Source organism: Phalacrocorax carbo, chromosome 8 (genome assembly GCF_963921805.1).
Source record: "Phalacrocorax carbo chromosome 8, bPhaCar2.1, whole genome shotgun sequence".
NCBI lineage: Eukaryota > Metazoa > Chordata > Aves > Suliformes > Phalacrocoracidae > Phalacrocorax > Phalacrocorax carbo.
In genome coordinates this window covers 4567159-4587595 of record NC_087520.1, presented here as the reverse complement: position 1 = coordinate 4587595, position 20437 = coordinate 4567159, and the positions used below count along the sequence as shown (strand labels likewise).

At 41.2% G+C, this 20437-nt stretch overlaps 1 protein-coding gene across 4 annotated transcripts in view; it reads right to left on the bottom strand.

The window, feature by feature from the left end:
• SMAD5 (SMAD family member 5) overlaps nt 1-19891 on the bottom strand; it is a 30528-nt gene extending 10637 nt beyond the window's left edge. The window contains exons 1-4 of one of the 4 annotated variants that reach the window (XM_064458359.1): nt 11149-11343; nt 4374-4476; nt 3512-3566; nt 846-1452 (exon numbers count right to left, since the gene is read on the bottom strand). In XM_064458359.1, coding sequence (XP_064314429.1) covers nt 846-1248 — 403 coding nt within the window. In that variant the 5' untranslated portion in view covers nt 1249-1452; nt 3512-3566; nt 4374-4476; nt 11149-11343. Of the gene's footprint in view, nt 1-845; nt 1453-3511; nt 3567-4373; nt 4477-11148; nt 11344-19583 lie in introns of those variants that run through there. The other 3 variants (XM_064458361.1, XM_064458360.1, XM_064458358.1) reach the window with 3 other exon arrangements.
• Nucleotides 19892-20437: the final 546 nt, after the last annotated feature.

The following is a 20437-nucleotide window of genomic DNA, read 5'->3' as shown; positions in this document are numbered from 1 at the left end:
CTATATCGTTACATGTAGTCCTTTCCACTGAAGGCAAACAAATTCTATACTACAGCTACTGCTAAGCTGGAGTTTTAACTTTTAAATTCAAGAGTGCTGGAGTCTGGAATTCAAGTGCTACAGTAGAGCACTTGAGCACTACAGCCCGTTGTAGTAGAGTTACAACTATTTTGTGGAACAACGGAAACAACTTTTCACAACACTTTCCAGAGCAACGTAATTTGTCTCTCCCACTCGTAACCACAATCCTCCTCACCTTCTCCCATGGCAACATGCCTTAACAGCAGACTTGCTACCTGACATAAATTTGGTACATTCCTTGCTCTAAATGATCAACCCTCTTGGTTCTGTTCAGCTCTGCTGCCTGCTAATGGGAAATCAAGTGGGGAACACTGCACCCTAGAATTTATTTGTTGTTGTTTTTTTTAATCTCCTCAATTCATATCATTCCCTGATTAAATCTTAAGCCCCTGGAAGAAGGCTACCAACCTCCTTGCAAGGACTGAGGTCTTTAAACAAGCTTCTCAAAGAAACTAAGGTCTTTTCATTACTACTTTCCTATTTTCTTACAAATGAGGACTTTACCACTAACTTTAAGGACAGCAACCTTAAGAGATCTGTGGGAAAAGCATGATTTACCACAAAGGAAAACAACTTGTACAGAATGGACAACACGCCTCCCCAGAACCCCACCAGGAAAGTACACTTTGAACATTCCTCTTCCGAACTCCCCCATACACCAAACGTAATTTGTTATGCAGTACTAGAAGAGGAGTGAGTAAACAAGGACAAGGGTGGTTGCTGGAGATTTTGTTCAGGTTTTAGACGCCCATGTTCAACCATACCTGGGCTCTCCACCCTCTTATAGTGGTAAGGATTGATGCAGACTTCCTTCTGTTTAGATCCAAAAGGAAATTCACAAATATCCAATGGCTTCAGCTCATGATGGCTTTGTAGATCAGGCCAACGCCAAACACGACAGTAAATTACATGGGGAAGGCCTTTTCTGTGAGAAACTTGAAGTCGTCCATCTAAAGAGCGAGGGATAGTAACACACTTGCTGGGCTGTCCTGGACTGCTCAAGGCTTTCTCCAGTTCTTCCATAGCACCTTTTTTCTTTTTCAGCTTTTTTACCAAAGCATCAACAGCTTTTTCTGCCCATTTTTCCTCTTCATCTCCTTGTTTCCAGCCCAACAGACGCTTTACAGCTGGGCTAGTAAAGGAGAACAAACTGGCCATTGACGTCATTTGACACAAGTCTTCAAAAGGTTTGTTGGGTTTTGTCTGTCAGGGTTTGTTTATTTGATTTTTTAAATAAATGTCAGTGTATACCAAAAGCAGTTATTGCCACTGATGAGCTGTAGTATTTCTTGGAGAATGACAAATGAACATATAGACGTCAGTGATGAAGTCTTCACGTCAAAAGTAGTGATTGATTCCTCCGACTCAGTTCTAGTAAAAAGATAAGTTAACAGGTAATTAGTAAACAAGTAAAGAATGTGATAAAACAAAAAGGCAGATTTTAAATTAATGCATGTTTCAACCTTAGACGTTGCACCTGCTTTTGTTTCAAAACAAAATCCCAGAAGTACTAAAACCTCACCCCAAAGAGAAACAAAGTGAATGTGACCAGAATCCCCAGTTCTTGCATTACTGGTTCACAGGAAAAAGGACAGTCAAGGGAACAAAGGGACAGCATGGTTTCTGTTAACAACATTCCTTAAATCCTTCAGGAGACAGGCTTTAAAACTGCTATTACATCCCTGTCACAGTGCTACACCAGAAGACTTAAACTTGCCATGAAGAAACAGGGGAAAGGCATGGTGAAACCCACAGTTCCACAGCCAGTACTGCATAGAAGTACTCGCTTCTCAAATGGATCTTTATTTCCCAAAAGAAGAAAACACTAAAGCATCTACTTGTTCTTGAGCTGTAATTAGGTATCCTACGTTTTTTGGAAGAGTATTTTAAAAGAGAGGAAAAAACTGTACATAGCTAAAAGAAAAAAAGAACAATTAAAAGAAAAACCCAGTAAAAACCTCAAACCAATGCCTCCCAAGGCACTCAAAGGTGGTCAACCTTTTCAGCTGTGGCTATTTTTATGCTGCACTTCCTTATGTCTTTTAAGAAGAATATTTGAAGCACTGGATATTTTTAGCCTTTGGCAAAAAAAATATTGTTTTCTTTTCCCCAGAAAAAGAGGGGGGGAAAAGGCATGGCAGAATGAGCACTAGAAATGTGACCTTTACTACAAACTGCCTCAGAAAGGAGAGGAGCAGAACAACACCCTGCAACTCAAACTCTGCTCATGAATGGTGGTGTTTTCTACCACTCACCAGTTCTAATGCAAATCCTTCCCCCCCGCCAGCAATTTAAGGAGTAACGATGACAAGAGGAAATGATGTGCTGTGGCAACGAACAGATAAGAACTTGTAAAATCCCTTGTGAATACTAAATAAGCAAGTATAGACAATGAGCAGCTGGCAAAAAGCAAGAGCAGAGCTAAGAGAAAGGATGTCAATAACAAAAGATGCTTCCTTTCTTGCTACAGAGACTGCCAAACAACATTGTCTCTCAACTTTTGACAAGCTGTGGTGAATTAGAACACCTAACATACCCCGAGACACCAAATCTGCACGTAAGAGAAAAAAGGGGGGAAGCAAGATTTAAGTACTTCTGTGCCGCTTCTCTTAGATTGCTACCTTTAATCAAGGGGATATTTTTTCCTCCCGCCTTTGATTAAAAGTCATCTGATAAGGCGTTTGCTTCTAAGTCTCTAGGCACATTTACGAGCTCAGACACATGCATGGGTACTCTCCTGTAAGAGAGCCATATAATAAGCATCATCAGCCAAAGATACAGCCAACGTCCCTAGACAAAGCACTTAGAATGCCCCACATGGAATCAGCCTGGATTCTCTAGCAGAGAGGTGGAAGGTGAGGGAAGCAGGGAACAGACCCAAGGACACTTGGCTATGGTGAAGAGCATAAGTTAAAAAACTTACAAACACCCTTTACAGGAAAAAATCAATTTATTTGACACAGTAGCTTAATCCCATTGGTACTTCTTTGATTATTCAGCTTGGTTTCAATAATATGGAAAAAAACTGGAAGCAAAACAAATAGAAAGCAAAACAAATAGAAAAACGGTTTGAAAAATCTTTCTTCCTAAGCTCTTGTAAAAAAAAACAAAATAAAAAAAATAAGAAATTAAAAGAGAAGTCTCTCACTGCTTCAATAAGTTCTTAGAAGAGGGTACTGCAAAAAGAAAAGGAAAAAAGCAATTATGTATCACCTTATTTCTTAAGAAATAAGGACGTGTCTGCACTTTTAAGTATAAATTTAGTTCCCTAGAACTATTACACAAGAACCTTTACACCCTTCAAAGTAACAGGAAATACATAAAGGGAGATAAACTTGGCCAAGAACACAGACAAAACTTATTCTTTTACTGAGGATAAAAGTTTAGTGTTCTAAAAAGTAAAAGCTGTTTACAGTTGCAATTAACTTACTTCCAAGCCTTGCGTACATTCAATAGCTCTGAGATATCGGTACTTGCTCACACCCCTAAAAAAGGAAATGAACCCACCTAGAATCTCAGACCAGCAAGAAGACAATTAAAAAGTTCTATTTCTGTTTCCCAGCTATGCTTTCAAAGAATCTTAAGAATCATCAAGGCAGACCATACACTAGAAATTCCTATCGTTAAGTCAAGCTCAGGAGAGATTTCAGGAAATGTCTCTTGGCTGTTGCCACTCTGATTATTCCATTACAGCTGTCCCATCTATATTATGCAATCAAGTTTACAGACCTACAATTCTAGTCTATGATCATGTATATTCTTTTTTTCCCCCCTCAGTATTTTGAACACAGTAACATGCAGCAACTAGGAATGAAATTTTACTGGTTGTATATCATTTCAACATCCTTTACCCACAAGTATGCTCATGGAATAAACAAGCTAACTAAAAGCAAAGAAAGCTGGAACCGTTCTACTAAAATGATGCTTTGCAGTAAATAGTATTTGTAGGGCAAGTGTCAGGAGAATTTTGATAAATTACTCTGTCCTACAAACTATGATTTTAGAAATAATCTGCTTGGAGTGAGTAACATAATTAGATCTAAAAATTTTACATTAGTCTGAATCCCATCCACAAAAGCAAAACCTAGAAGAACAAGTATTCCAGAAGCATCGTAAGAGATTTGATCAAAACTGTTTCAACATCTAAAAAAAAAAGTTTCCACATACATGCTTGTACTATAACCACTGAAAAACAAGACTGCAGAAGTTCAAAACTTTAATAGCATTTACTGTAAATCCATTCTGACCACCCATGTGGCTTTCCAGACTTTTCTGCTGAAGTGTATTTTTACCTGTTCAAGAACAGCAAGGGCAGAAAAACTCTGCAACAAACTGATAGGCTTGGAGAGGTACAAATGACACTGAATTATCTCATAGGCCTTTCGGAAGTTCATTCTGGAAGACAAAAACACCTCAGGTTTACAGCTTTTGCTTCTTCTTAACAAAACAAGGCAGTATTAAAAAGTTTCATGAATTATTTGTAGACTACAAGTGTTCCCTTCTTTGGAGCCACTTAAAGGTCACAAAGCAGTAGGTTCAGGCATTGATGTAGAAACCAAACATTTTCATGTGGAAACTGCAACTCTTGTAGGGTTTTAAAATTTCTGAATGAATGGCATAAACAACATTTAGAACATTTACTTGCATTTGATGTAATTTCAGCATCTAATTTTTGAAAGGTTTCTAAGTAATTGTGACATCTGCTAGGAACAGCTTCACCAGATCATCTATATTTACAATCAATTTCTTCCAAGGCTTTAACAGTGCATGTGATGAGCTGTGATTGCAGTACAACAGTGCATCACTAAGATTTGAGCACGGAAACAAATGCTTTAGAGTTGCATTTTCATTCATAGCGCTGCACAAATTACCTGTATTGTTGCACCTCTAGGCACAGCTGGTAACAACTTTCATGGGGAAAAAAGCTTTCTTAAATTCCCCGAAGAGGCAGAGGGTCTATTATGCATTACCTTCTTTTATTAAATAACTTTTCAAGTGAGCAGCAAGAGAAAAATCAACTGAAAACCATGTTATTACATTAAAAAACCCAAACATTTACAAACACTCTTTAAAGAGCAAGTGTAATGCATTGCATGGGGTAGCATGAGGGGACTTAATGGGCGAATATAAAAGGAAGTAATCACTGTATCAAAATCAGACTTTGGGGCATGCATTATTTATACATTTAAAGTTCTTGTTAATGACTACAGCAAATGGAAGGAAACTAGCTGTGTGAACAGGTCCATTGTTTGAACCCCTTCGTAATACCTCAAGCCAGCTAGATATAAACAAAGTTGGTTAACAGCAGAACTTAGAAATTACATTTCATTTGTGAAGATGGGAGAAATAGACTATCTTTCACCTACCTTCACAAATCCTAAGCAACTCAAACCACCTTTTGGTTCCTCTTCTGAGATTTTCTTAGCCTACTGTATTTAACTGCCAAGTTTAGCAGATTAATTTGATTTGCTATCAAGGAATCTTCTCCTGGCTAAAAGGGCCTGAGCAGGACTCACAGCAGAACAGATCAATCACATACAGTGTATTTATTTTAATGAGATGCGTTTTTTATGTCACATGTTCTGCCATTGATTCCAAACTAATTTCCCACCTGCAATATCTAGATTTCAAGTGCCACTAACCAAGGAACCCACGACCCCAAGCAGCACAGCAATGAAGGATGCTTTTCACAAGCATAAGAATAAACTGGGTAACAACTACACGGTCCTCATCCTTTCTTACTGCCAGTACTAAGCTTGTATTGCAAATATACGAGCATTCTTCTTTTCCTGCTTAATTTACTTGTCTGCAAATTAAAAAAGCCTCCTGTAACTTCATACCCAGTCTGAAACAAGGAACTCCACTGCTCAGGATCAGAACCTGCTTTGAGACTCAATTTCATAATATAAACAAGCCACCACTTATAAACTAGCTACACAATTGGCACTTCATTAGAGCTGCTTCAGACTTGCCGTTAAAACTGTTTTTCAGTCAGCTCTTGCGCCTAACTTTATTGCCCCTTCGAACTTGGAAATACTCACATATTTTGACTCCATACACATGTTAACGCATTACATGGTCACACAGAAAACTCAGAAACCCAGCTACAGTACATTACACTATATTCAATTACCAATATTTTCTTTTCAAACTACCTAAAACTACAACCTCACACATTGATTTCACCCGGTTTTATTAAGGTTCTTCTTCCCTTATAAATTTCCTGACAGGAATTGTGTAGGATAGTGTTTGGCCTTTATTATAATTTTCCCAAGTCTGTGTGCTACATCGCAGCCTAGCACAGTGTCCCGTGCAATGGCATTCATTAGAGCCTTTTCTTGAGGACAAATATAGAAGAAACATTGGCTCCATAGTTTTTCCATGCACATCAAGGATAAAATAAATCCTAGAGTTACACAGTGGTTCAAGAATTTGGGCAATAAACTTGAAGGGCCTACATATTCCCTACCACTGCCACAACCTTTCAACAAAAGAAAATGTCTTTTGATTATCCTGTGCAATATCTTACTCAAATATCATCATCAATGATTTAACTCATCTTTTTTTTCCTCTCTTCCCCTTAAGCGTAAGTAAAGATGAAAGGAGATTTTATGAACGATATCAAAAAGGAACTTGAGGTATTTTCATCAGAACTGAGTTTTCATATCCAAATGCACATCTAGTTGACCAAAATCTACGACAAATGCTTTTATACTAGCACCAGATTTCTTTGCTTCAAACATGCCTTGTAAGGCAATACATTCTAACTAATGATACATGTAAACAAGAACAGAAAAGAATTGTCTGGTATCTTCAAAAATTTTACTAGCCATGACTGCTCTCCAAACAAAAACTGTATTGACAACTTCAGACATGGCTTTCTCACACAATACTTGGTCTTTTCATTTCCACATCTGTACATCATCTAACACAGCTTAGAAAAAAACCTGAAGCATATAACTCTGTCAGCTGAGAAGTATTTAACTAGCACTCTCTTAAAAGAAACATAACAAGAATCTCTGAGGCCAAGCACAAGCCGCAAGTAAGGCATCGTACATGGAAGAACGGTTATCATAAAAGCCGTATAGCTCAGACGGCAAAAGTGAGGCTTCTGTTTTTTCTTAAAATCTTCCCAAACATCACTGGTAAAAAAAATACAAGTGATAATGATTTATATCACAAAAGAGGTCCAGTCAGAAAGAGTTCACTAGCAGAGCTCCACTGCACTTCAAAAGCACCCTCACTTCCAACTGATGTCAAGAAAACCTTAGAAAAAGTGTAACCAAAGAACAAAAAGTTTTGCATTTGTTCTGCATCACGGCAAAACTTTAATTTAACTTATACAGGGAAGGGGAGAGGGAGGGAGAAAACCCAAAAACCTCCCAAGTCTAAAAAAGTTAGTATCTATTTTTTAAGGCACCCACTTAGAACACAAAAATCCAATGCTTACATGGCCCTGGTCTCTGCAACTACTCTAATTACTTAGCAATTAGCTTTTGTAGAAGTTTTCAAAAACTACAAACTCCGTCTTAGAACCAAAATCTCTCTCCCTTAAGTGTTTTGTCAGAACCGTGCATTTTCTCACACTTCTATTTCAGCTAATTGGCACTTTCCAACAGAAGCATTATGCTGAAAAATGCCATCAGCAACAGCAGTCAGGACATCTGAAAGTCAGCCCTGAAACTGCCTCACGTTTTTAAGGTTATTTAAGATCTACTCTAACCACAGCAGATAACTGCAAGTTGGCATCCATTTCATAATTAAAGTTACATACAAGAGCATCACTAAATTTCACTAAACATGAAAATAAAAGCTTATGCCTCCACTGGTAGGTTGGTATACACAGACAGGCAAGGGGGTGATTAGGAATGACCTTAGTACTACACCTGGAGAAAAAAAAAAAAAGGGAAAATAAAGGACATCCTACATGTCTCACAAACCCTGAAGTATCTTAAAAAATTAACAAGCTGGACAAAGTCTTCTAAAAATTTAGATGCTCATATGCAAGACTTCCATTAAAGAATAAGATTCTAAATACTGCCACAAAAATGTGAATTGGCAACAAAAAGTGTAACCTGAAAGCAGGGAGTGTGCAGACTTTCATAAAGCTTTAAAGGAGGGGAAGAAAAATAAAGATGTATACATGTGTGTGTGTACACACTTCCACTCCAACTGAACTGCATTAAGACTGTGACAAGCTTACAAAAGCTACAGGATTTGGAGGGAACATTGACAATAGTAACTTAGCGAGCTTTTTTTCTCCTTCCACAGAATGAATGAATGGCAAAGTATTCTAAATTTGTCAGTTTGTGACATCCACTGACCCAGAATTCAGAGACACTACCTCATAGTTGGTGGATCAGTAGCAGCAACTCTGACAAAGATCCTCTGTCAAGGATGACAGTCCTGGCAGGCTCAACCTTGGTGGTAGGTCAGTAGGGATGCAGACTTGGCAGGCGGCGTTCCACACCTTGCCAACCCACACTGGTCAAGCATGCTGAAGTGCCAGCCAAACTTTTCTACGTGGTCACAGGAACATGGCTAAAAAGGCTCCCAGAAAACAGTGCAGAAACTTGCACTGTGGCTAATGATAACTGCAGAAGTCTTAAATTACTGTTCAACTTGCTTTTAGTAAGTTAGCAACTTTGGCCACGAAATATCTGAAGTGTTCTCAACTCACACAAGAGCAAATCTTTTAACTCTGAGCACAAGCTGCTCTCCTTACCTGTTGCTATGAAAAAAATCACTTAAATATCTTTAAAGTAGAAACATTAACACATGAAAATTAATTTCAGCCAATCTATCATAGACATTAGAAGAAACTTGTATTTTAATCAACCTGACAAATTTAACTGGCAGGGAAGGAAGAAATAGGGACTTGCATAGAATGGCCACAGCAGTATTTCTGCAGGTATGTAATTCAGCCAAGAGCAACAAAAGAGTTTTCAGAGTTTTCTTTAGAGAACTATAAAGAAAATATGGAGGACATTTTTCTGAAATTAAAGATGTCCTCTGGAATCCTAAAGATCACAACGTAATTTGCAAAGACTGCTCGAATAAACCCAAAAACATAATAGAGCACGAGCATGCCATCTTGAAAGATAGAATTTCTTTCAGCTCAGATAATATTCCATCACCATGAGAACTCGGCACAGATCACCCATGCAAGGTGCAAGATTAAAAATCTGACTTCATAACAGGAACCAAGTAATACAGCATCCACAGTTACAGTTCCTTCAGGTTCCTTCAGAGGTTAAAACTCCGAGCCTCAAACAAAACCCACCCACCACAGCTGTATGCAGCATCACAGCTGCATGCCCTTTTGTTGTGATCTTTTGTCATCACCAGAAAGAAATGCAGAGGAAGCCCCTCTTCCTCCTTTCCCATTTCTCATCCCATTCATGACTGCCCATCTTGGGCTTCCACTAGGAAAGTTTTCTTCAGGAAAAAAGAAAATTCCTCCCTCAAGTGTATTTTCTCTGCATTGGAAAGGAAAAGAAAGGTTTGACAAAGGCAGGTACCCCAATAAGCACATGGTTTGCTGGGGTTCTCTTTTGTTTTGTTTTGCAAAACTAAGTGCCATTAAGCACTCAGCGGCAATTTCAAGGCCCGGCGAACAAAATTTTAATATCAGAGGTAGGAGTAAGCCACTATCAAACGGTAGGCATTAAGACATTAAATCCAAAAGCACCCGACGCAGACAGAGCACTCTCAAGAGTTATAACACGCTAATTATGAAACATCTTCAATTAAGTTATTTGCTGCTTCTATTAAATTCCACTACCACCAGCTGCCAACTTCATAAACTATTACAGCTTTTGATGAGCAGGGGCACATGACTGCAATAGTGTGTCTGCACCTTTTTTTCCCCCCCCTTCAATCAAATTCTGTGATTCTGCACAGAATATCTTCCTGATATTCTGCACAGAAATTCCAAAACTGAGATATGGAACGAACAACGCTCATTTCAGTTTTCAGTATTTTAAAGCCACCCGTGGAAGGTAAATGATCTGAAATTAACAAAGGAATGAAAACCAACAAGAGATTTCATCTAAAAACCATCACATAGGGATGATCTAATTTCCCATGCAAGACAAAAATTATAGGGTGATGCAAATTTTGACAGTTATTCCTTGTAGGTTTTGTTAAAGCAGAGAGCCCAAGTCATTCACTGAGTAAAATCTCTAAATCCCTACAGATTCTGCCAAAAGATTCAAAAACCATTACTGAACCTATTCAATAATATATTCAACAACTGTTGAATCAGTCCCCTACCTCATTTCCCTGAGAAATACCTTAACTTAATTAGCCTAAAGTTACATCAGAAACTACACAACTGGCACGGAGCACAGATCACTTGATTTCCAGTCTTGTGCTTTTAACCGCAAGACCATATTTCCTCTATTAAGTTTACAACCCGCAGAAAACAAAAATTGCCATTCTAAATCACTTAAGCGGTCCATCTGTTGTCAGGCAGCTGTCAGTACTGGATGCACGCAAGAAAAGGCCAAGGTGGACAAGCGGGAAAGCGCCTCTTTACCGACGGGTTTGAAACATGTGGGTTTGTTACTCTCCCCTTTCGTTTGGTCAGGCCTTAAGCACCATTTAAGAGTGGAGATCCTCGTCTTTAAAAAAAAAAATAAATAAATAAGCCAAACCGCCGAGCCTCTCAGCAGCGCTGCAACAGTTTGCTCCTACAGTTACGTGCACAGACTTATTTTTATCAGCACAAAGGGTGTTTTAACAGCCCCGCAGCGCGGTCCTGCGCTCCCCCGACCCTCCCGTGGCTGCTCCTTCCCCCGCAGGCCGCTCACCGGCCCCTCCCGCCGCCGCCCGCCCCCCCGGCAGCCCCCGGCCCGCCCCGGGACGACCCAAACCCTGTCACGGCCGGGCCCGGGGAGGCCTGGGCCGTTCTACGGGGTCCAAAGGGCCCGTTCCCCCCGCCACAACCCCCGCGGGACCCCGAACCGCGGCGCCCCGACACCGCTCGGCGCTAAGGCGCCGCCGCTCCCCCCGGCCCACCGTCCTCTTTCCCCCCACCCCCCACCCCGGGCCGCCCCGACGCACCCGGCACGGAGCGAGGCGGCCTCCCCGCCGCGGCGGCCCGGAGCGGGTGTCCGTTAGGCTGGAGGCGCCGGCTGGGCCGCGGCCGCCCGATCGCAACAAAACTTTATTGGGATCCCGCCGAGGGGACGGGGACAGCGGCGCGGCGGCGCCGGCGGGGCCAGCGCCGGGACCCGGATGTGCGCGGGGGGGGGTGCGCGGGGGGGGGGGAGCCGCGGAGCGCGGGCGGGATCCTGCGGGCCGCGCATGCGCGTGGCGGCGGGAGGAAGCTACGGGGCGGGAAGGGCGGGCTGAGGCGCCGTGTGGGAAGGGCCCTGCGGGAGGCAAAGCCTCTACTTGCAAAAGAAAGCGAAATAAATAAATTTTTAAAAGCGCGGTGTTCAGCTTTTGTTGTCGAAAAAAGTAGTCGAAATTTAAAATTCTACCCGAAAAGGAAGGAATAAAAAAAAGTTCCCTCAAGCTCGGCGTGGTCCTTCAGTGACCCCCTCGTGAGGAGTGCTGCGGCTTACCGAGGGCCCTGAATGGCAGCCCATGGGCGAAGGCTGCGCTGCAATGGCCGACGTGCTGATGGGGCTGAGGCTCAGCGCTCCCGGTGCCCATCTTGCCTTCCCAGCGGCTGCCGCCAGCCTCGGCCCTTGAGCTTTGGGGTAGTTTTGTGGCATTGGTTGGGTTTTATCTGCAGTGCTGAGGTCCTTCAGATGGTAGTAAGTTACTAAAAACAGATGGTAAAGCTACAAGGAAATGTGTTAGCGGCATTAGGAATCGCTCTAGAAAGGACTGGATGGATGATGATTTTCATACTGTATGTAATGCCAGTATAGGACGAACTCCTGCTTTTCTCACAATTGTCCTTGTGAAATGGAAATGACCACCGTTTCCTCAAAGCTATTTTTTGAACAGCACAGAAGAAAGTTTCAAAGAGGTACCAGGTCAAAACCACCTCTGGTGTGCTGCACCACCACCTGGCCTTGATTAACTGTACTGTAGGCATCGTTGTTAGTTTCTTTGTCATTTTTAACTAAGTAAATTGATTGATACAAAGATAAAGAATTCGGTTCCACGCCATGACTTGATGACAGAATGTTTTCATTTTTTAAATTGCCCTCAACACTTGGAGCCAGACTCTTTTCAGCGGTGCCCAACGACAGGCCAAGGGGCACCGGGCACAAGGTGGAACATGGGAAGCTCCACCTGAACATGAGGACAAACCCCTTCCCTGTGCGGGTGCCAGAGCAGGGGCACAGGCTGCCCAGAGAGGCTGTGGGGTCCCTTCCCTGGAGACATTCACACCCCGCCTGGACGCGGCCCTGTGCCCCTGCTCTGGGGGTGCCTGCTCACGCAGGGGTGGGACGGGGTGAGCTCCAGAGGCCCCTTCCAACCCCCACCAGTCTGGGACTCTGTGAACACACAACTGAGAACTCCAAACGCCTACGTTTCCACTAGATCTGGAGACTGTGCCCTACTTCCATTGAACTCGGTAATAAAAATAAGTCATCCATTCAACGGCCTCTCATCGCAGGGGAGGGCTGGCAAAGTCTTGGTGACTTGACAAGATGCCTCAGAGCAATGTGTGGAAGGCTGTGCCGTGTCCAGCTCTGCTCTTCTCCGCTCAGTTCATGAGCAGGTGGAACTGCTTGCCACAAAGTACTGTTGAGGCCCAATCTCTGATGGCATTGAGAAATTCAGCTTTATATGGGCAATGGGAACATCCACAATTAGGGGAAAGTAGTTCACATTTCAGCCCACAAAGTGATTTTAAGAGGAAACTTTTCCTACAGGAAGATGACTTCATAACTCAAAGGCTGCCTTCCTCAGAAGAGGCTACTAGGAGCCTGTTTCAGACACGCTACTGAACTAAACCGAATTCTAGTCTGATCCACTACAGAAAGTCCTACAGAAGAGTTTCATCTTCTGGCAAAAATATCGTGTAGGAACAGATATATGGGGCAAAAATCATAATTTGTACATAAATTTCTATCTCTGTTGTAGGACATGTAACTACATCATCTTGCAGCAGTGAAAAATCTGCACACCAATTGCATCCGGCGTGCCAATGGAATCTTACTATCAAACTTCCTTTTGGCAAAAAATATTAGAAACAAGCAAATATAATGAAAAGTGATTTTATACGTACATGTATATATGTATGTATACAAATATATATATAATTAAGCTAAAAAGAAACAACATGAAAAGCCATGTTTTATTTGTGTCAATTAAGGGTAAAACATCTACCAAAAAAGAGAAAAGAAAAAACAATGTAAAGTTTGTAGAAACAGGAAAAAGATCTGGTGAGCCAAACTGAAGTTTCAATTTCAAATATATTTGAACTTTAGAAGAAATTTTCTAAAGTTAAAACTACGTGTCTCTTGATTATTTTTTATGCAAACAGAAGTTTTTAGCACCAGTGTACTCTGATCAGATCTATACAGAGGTCAATTAATAGCCCAACAGGATATCTCTACTAAAGTTCATGACAGCGGTGAAGAAGCAAGGCTTTGGTGTAATTTAATCAAAGAACAGAGCTAACCTTTGGGGACTCCTGTGTGCCTCTGCACCAGCAATTGTTCTGCTTTGGCCAGGCGGTCCAAAGTATGGGACAAAAAAAATGTTGGTCATTTTCCAAATCTTTTGTGTAACTTAATTAATAAACCAAGTAACAAACAACAAATTGGCAGCAGGCATTTTAGGTGTTGTTCATGTGCCAGCCATCATGTCTCTACAAAACAAAATGTTCTCTTATTGAGAAGTTACAAAACAGTCGTATGTTGTCAGATGAAGCTACGACACAGAGCTCTGATGTGCTTCCTCCTGCGGAGCTGTTAGAGTTCCAGCGATGAGGGAAGCTGAAGGTGTGCATGCAAGTGTACAGGAGAGGGCAAGGAAGACTGTGAGTTATCCAAAACTGAGTTTTCCAAAACGTTCTCTGTTTAAAACTACAGGCAAGTTTGGCACGTCTGCTTGCAGCACACCACTCCTCAGAAAGCAGCGATTCTGAAGCACAATATACAGGTATTTTGGTGTATGGTAATAATGGATGTGATCTACCGGCTGAAAAATAGCTTTCCTCTTTTTTTGCCATTTTGCCACAGAATAATGTGGAATGGCCAAAGACCGAATGTCTACAGTCAAGTTATCGCCTTCTCGTCAATGGGAGAGAGTAATGGACAAAGTAAATGGTATTTGCTATTTAATGATTCAAGTCCATATATCCTTAAGGTCACAATGAAATGAGCGCCACTTACACCACTGTCTACTTCATACACGGTTTCCATCACTTAAATCTCTAGTGCCACACTCCAGTGGGTCCCTTCTAATAACATGTCAACCTCAATAAAAGGCTTGCAACATGTAGACTCGAGGCATCCTGAACGGTTTCCAGAAATAATTGTGATTTCACCAATTCATGAATTTCACAACTCATAGGACCATCGATCTTCTTTTAGCATTGGCAAACCTAGATTTTCCAACATGTAGGCACGCAGCTGTGATAACCCAAGGAAAAACAGCCAGCTAACCTACATACCCAAATATTTTAATTATTAATTCCGTGTTCAGATTCTGTGGAGTGAACTGCACGGGTTTATACATTTGGTCCTGCCTTGTAAAGTCAACTAAAGTACAAGTATCAGTCTCACATTCCTTTGTGTGCCGTCTAATGACAACGAAGAGAGAAAACTGTCTTCCCGTAAACCTGTGCTGCTGTAGATGGTTTTGCTGGAGCCAGCTATAACCTTGCAGCCTGATCAAAGTACAAAACAATCAACAGAAAAACTACCACTGGATTGTATCAGGCCTTGCATGGCTGAGAAGCAACCATGAAGTTTAGCAAGTATCTTAAATTACATTATTTTGATTTTCTCTCCGGATTTTGAATCTGATCCCTACATTTCTTAATGAGATTTTTGTTCGGCCAGAAATGAATAGTTTGGAAATCAAATAGATTGTTTGAAATATAAGGAAATAGTCCTGAAATTTTGAACTTATTCTAAGTTCAAAACTATATTTGAACAATACTTTGGACAAAGTATTATGAAACTTTGGCCTTCCTATGACTTCTGAAATGACTGCATTGTTCAATTTAATTCCCTATCAACTTTCTGAATTGCTGGGGGGAGGGGGGAAATTAAAAAATAAGTAAATAATAATAATAATAAAAAAGCAGTTATAGTTACCATGTCTCTACCCACATGAAACATTTGCAACACCACTATTTTTAACTGTGTTAAAAAATTCCTATAGCGTGAAAGGTGGCTTGGCTATTTAAACCAAATCTAGCTTAAAAACAGAATTGGGGGAAATGGATAGGATAGGTCAAGAAAGTTCCACTCGCACAGCTGTCAGCTGAGAAGAAATGGGGGAAGGGGGAAATGCTGAGAAAGGAATTTATTTTTTTTTTTGGCAGTGAAGAGAGGAACATGCCATCCCTGTTTGAAAAGTTTCAGGGTGGGAAAGGCTAAGGAGGGGCTAACATACTATACATACCTTTACATATATTTTTGAGGCAGAAAAACAGTGTTATGTTTGAGCAGAGTTCAGCAAGTGGAAAGGGAGGTGGCTTTCGCTCTGGCCATTTGGTCCTCTTAAATAACCCAGCAATTTACAGCATGCCGAGAACAAGCACAATAGATGGTAAGTGGCTGCCTCACAACAAGGCGGCAGTACAGACGTCGTGTACATCACATCACATATGTAAGAAAATGAAAAAAAAAAGATGTTTAGTGTCTGGAGGAAATACATTAGAAGTGTTTATGTACAAGGCCCTTGGTGGTGTGGGCTCCTGTGAAGTTACACTCCCTGGCTCACAACCTTTGAATTCTAGGAGGATAAATTCTGTACCCTGTTATTGTGACAGCCACACTTGTGGGTACCTTGCATGACTCCACTCACCCAGCGTACAGAGAAAGGGGGAGAAGGATTAGTCTTGTTTCCTGAAGCTACAGATATAAGACATTAACATGAAATTGTAGACCAGGAGAGGGAAAGGTAAAGCAAAGGTATACTTCCCAGCAAGTCTAAAGCTGCAAACTTTTCTTCCTAGACTGGAAGAGTAAAGGAGATGAGACATGTAACTGAATACTGGTACATCTATGGCGATGTTAGAACAAAGACATTATGTAAAGGTTTTGGAAGTTCAGCTCAATGGTGTCTCTTCACACTCTACAGGATAAAAATGTGAATATATTACGGATGGTGTATGCAGTTTGACAGATCTGAGAGTCAACTAAGGGTGCAAAACTGAAGACGCAATTCAAAAAATAGATGTCTAAAAAGCACACAAAAAAGGCAAAATCTTAAAAAGGGAAAAAAGAAGAGCAAGACTTATAAGAAGTAGTGAATAGGAGAAGCCTTCGCCTGAGAACCATCGCGAAGTCCACATCAGTGTGACCCCTCTTCCATTGACACCTGTGGATAGAGTCTAGTGAGGGCAAAGTGCTGCTAAATTGGATCCGCTTCTTGGAACGGAGGGTGGAAACCTTCCCGGTGGAATGGAAAAAATGTCCCAGCTGATTAACACAAAGTAATACATGGCTCTCACAGAGGAAATGATAAAGAAAATAATTCCAAATAGCACGATTTCTTTGACTATTCTGCCAGTGCCGCTATTCTTCTAGACCGTCCCCCAGCTTGCCCTCACCGCTGCGTCAGCTGTACAGAAACAGGTCATACTCTCATTCTTCTAAATCAACGATTTCCAACTATTTCCAGAACACGACCTCACACTGTAAGAACACTTTGTGGAGTCTGACGCCCGCTGCTAAACTCAGAAGAAGGATAGGCCCTGCCTCCTGAAAGCTGTCTGCAACAACCAGAGCAAACGCCTGTGGACAACAGAGGAGGTGGACCACAGAGGTTGGGTAGGAGAGGTAGTACAGAAAGAGAACGGATCTAACACCACGGTGAACTTGCTTCCACTCACCATGACCACGTGATCACTATGAGCTTTTTCCTTGTATGAAAACTCTGCTCAAAATTAGCTGTGAACCAAATTGTGTCTTATTTCTTAACAATTTACTCCTTTCCCTACCACTTGTTTAGCGTCCTACGCTGTTAGCCCAACGCGGAGCCTCCTGCATGTATTCTTCAATGTTATCGCCTGCATAGACCCAGTTTTTTGCTAGGGCTCTTCACTCGCAGCGCAAGCGCTGCCTTCTGATGCTCCCTTTTGGAAGTGACTGGCGTGCGGGTGGGATGCATTCTCACTTTGGGAGGGCGAGGAGATCTGACATGCAGCCTCACACTCAACATAATCATTTGTTGACACAGTCATGAGCTGGAATTCCATTTCTTGTAGCAACAGTTGGGACCAACATCCACAATAACTGTGCACTGAAAACTTGTATTTGTGGCTCCATGGCCAAAACCACAGGAAAACTATTTTTAGCGCAACGGAGCTCTAAATAGTGGAAGCACTGAAAATTTAGCTCACATCATGGGCCAAATTCTTCTCCTAGTTACACCCACTCTATGGAGAAGCTCGAGTATAATAAACAGAAACACTCTGAAACAGAAATTAAAAGGGAAGCCTTTGCTTATGAGCAAAAACAGTCTTTTAAACTTTAGATGGATAAAGGTACACATCCTCCAGCATTTCCCCTGGAAATAAAGAAAAGGAGCAGTTTGAAATAGAAGCAATCTGTGATAATAGTTGTACCTGTTCCGATAGAGGTAATTCATCCCACTGTATTTGTCTGAACAACACCTATAGCTGAAATCTCTCTCCATTCATTATGGAGAAACTTTTGGCTTCGACCAGCGAAAAAGTCACCGAGTTTATCTGTATCTCGAGAGCAGACGCAGCAGATGTGTGTTGCCTATGAGTAACAAATCAGGCTTTAATAGCTAGACCTACACTTAATTACTCACAAGCCAACTTCCTAACAGCAGTTTATCACCTCAAGATTTCACAACACAAAACAATTAGTGATGGCAATGCAGAGTACTCGAGCTTTCCCAGGTAGGAACCAACAGGACCTGACTTTCTCCTTCTGGGCGTATTTCTGCCAGAGTCCCCAAGTTACAGGACCCTGGGCCTTTACGACTTGTATTTAAATTTTGTGGCACACTTAGGGACACGACCTTTTCTTTCCACCCTCATGACCAAATACTTGGGTTTAATAATTTCCTCTCCAGTATCGAGATCTGCATATGCAAACATAATAATGGCTATTATAAAATTAAAGTGCTTTTGGGCATAGTGTAGTGCAGGTTTTGGGCAGCATGTGGCAAGCTATTTGCTCCTCTTCGCTAAATTTCCGCAGAAATTTTATTTTCCTTTCTTTCCTGTTAGGAAAACAGGGAAGTGGATCACTTTCTAAAACAAAAATTAAAACTCTTTGGAGAAGCCAGTTAGATGAGAGACTCACAAAACAGGTTTTTTTCTCATAATAATAATAAAAAATGTTATTTCTCATTCACTATTTTATCATCGATAAGATGTCTTCCACTCTTTAAGCACTGCCCTGTGACATATATTTTAAAAGGAAACACAGGGAGGAAAATCAAAAGGCAAGCAACACATTTTTCAATTTCGGTTACATTTTTACAGATCTGAAACAAATTAGGATTATTGTTCTTGTCCGAACACCTTCATATTTCACCCAGTAAAGAAAATATAAAAAGTTCATAGACTTTTTTGCTCCAGCTGCTTAGATGGGCCCCACGTAAGGCACTGTCACTAAAATAGTTCACAACCCTAATTACAATTCACATCTTGGGAATGACATTTAGGATTCTCGAGGCGCTTTTAGATAATTTTTAGACTCTGTGTAGAAGCTCAGCTGTCACGAAGTAGGTTTTATTTTGTAACAGATTTTATCCTTCGGAATGTTATGTTTGGATTGAGCTGAAGATATGGAAAAATACATGCAATATAGTTTGCTTACCCAATTGAAATATAACTCCTAAAACCAAGCTGAAACTTTTTTGTCCTTTAATGTTCATATTCCAGCCTGTGCTTGCCTATAGCTATTTAGATTTGGAAGGGGGGGAAGGGGGGGGGGAAGGGAGGAGAAAAACCTCCCCCTTACTGCATTATTCTGACCCATTCGTGTGGTCAGAGAGAATTCCTGCTCTCTGCCCAGTAATTAAATAAATATTTAACATTGCAGGATTTAATTGGAATCCCAAAAGTTAACAATAGCCTCTGCTATCGGTGTCGCTATCTCAGGGGTTCTGTTTTCACAGGCATATATTTAGATCTCGGCCACGTCGCCCACTTGCATTACGAATAGTACAAACTCCCCCACCACCACCTTAAAAAAAAAGAAAACAAACAAGAAGCTCAGTAAAATCTGGAAACTTTTATAAAGTGACGCCATCTCTGCGAACCTCCTTCTCTCTGCTGCAAAATGTACTTCAAAGCTTAACAAATTAAGCGGCAGGCAGGCTCTTTAAAAACAACAAAAAAAACCCAAACCACAATAACAAAGCTTTACCTTCCAGAAAATTACTGCAGCTCCATTTTCTGACTCTTGATTTTTTCACTAGTTCCCCTCCAAGTGATTTCTATTTCTCTCTCTCTCATGCTGGCGGCAGGGCGGCCGGGGAGGAGCCCTGCGCAGAGGGTCCCCAGCCTGCCGGGGAGCAGGGACCGGATCGGGTAACACACCCAGCAGCACACCCAGAGCTGGCTGCAGAGAATTCAAATTCCCACTTTAGAAACTTTCTGCAATACTTGTGTGTCAAGTCTATTTTTGTTTCCTTCCTTCATCCTGTAATAATGCTCTTCGGTCCAATGCAACGCAGCCATCTTTTGTGCCGTGTCTTTTGTACAATCTGTAGATCAAAAGCGCTTTGCCGGTGTAAATCCTGGCTTTGCCAGAGCTGGCTGATCCCTTTCGGTGAATGATTTATCTAGTTTTGCAAAGTGGGAACAACTAAAACCACAGTGTATTGACTCTGCATTAAGTCTCTCTGCACAAAAAGGATACTCGCAATCTGAATGCATTTAATGGATATAAATGTGTATATGTATGTATAATACATATAAATAGATATATTTACACATTTAAGGCATTCAGATGGTGTGTCTATGCACACATGCACCCACGCCCCTCAAAAAGCACCAGTTTAATCAGTATAATGGCGCTTTTCATGTAAAAAATACAATTATAAAGTATGAATGATCTTCATATCAGACCTGCGTTTGCATTTTACCACTCTGTGTGTATATACAAAAATGGCAGAAAGAGAGAGTAACATTTATAAATGAGCATGAATCTGCAAAAGACCGATCGTTCTCTGTGAATCTACTGAGCTAAACACAATAAAAGCTGATTAGTCTTGTTGA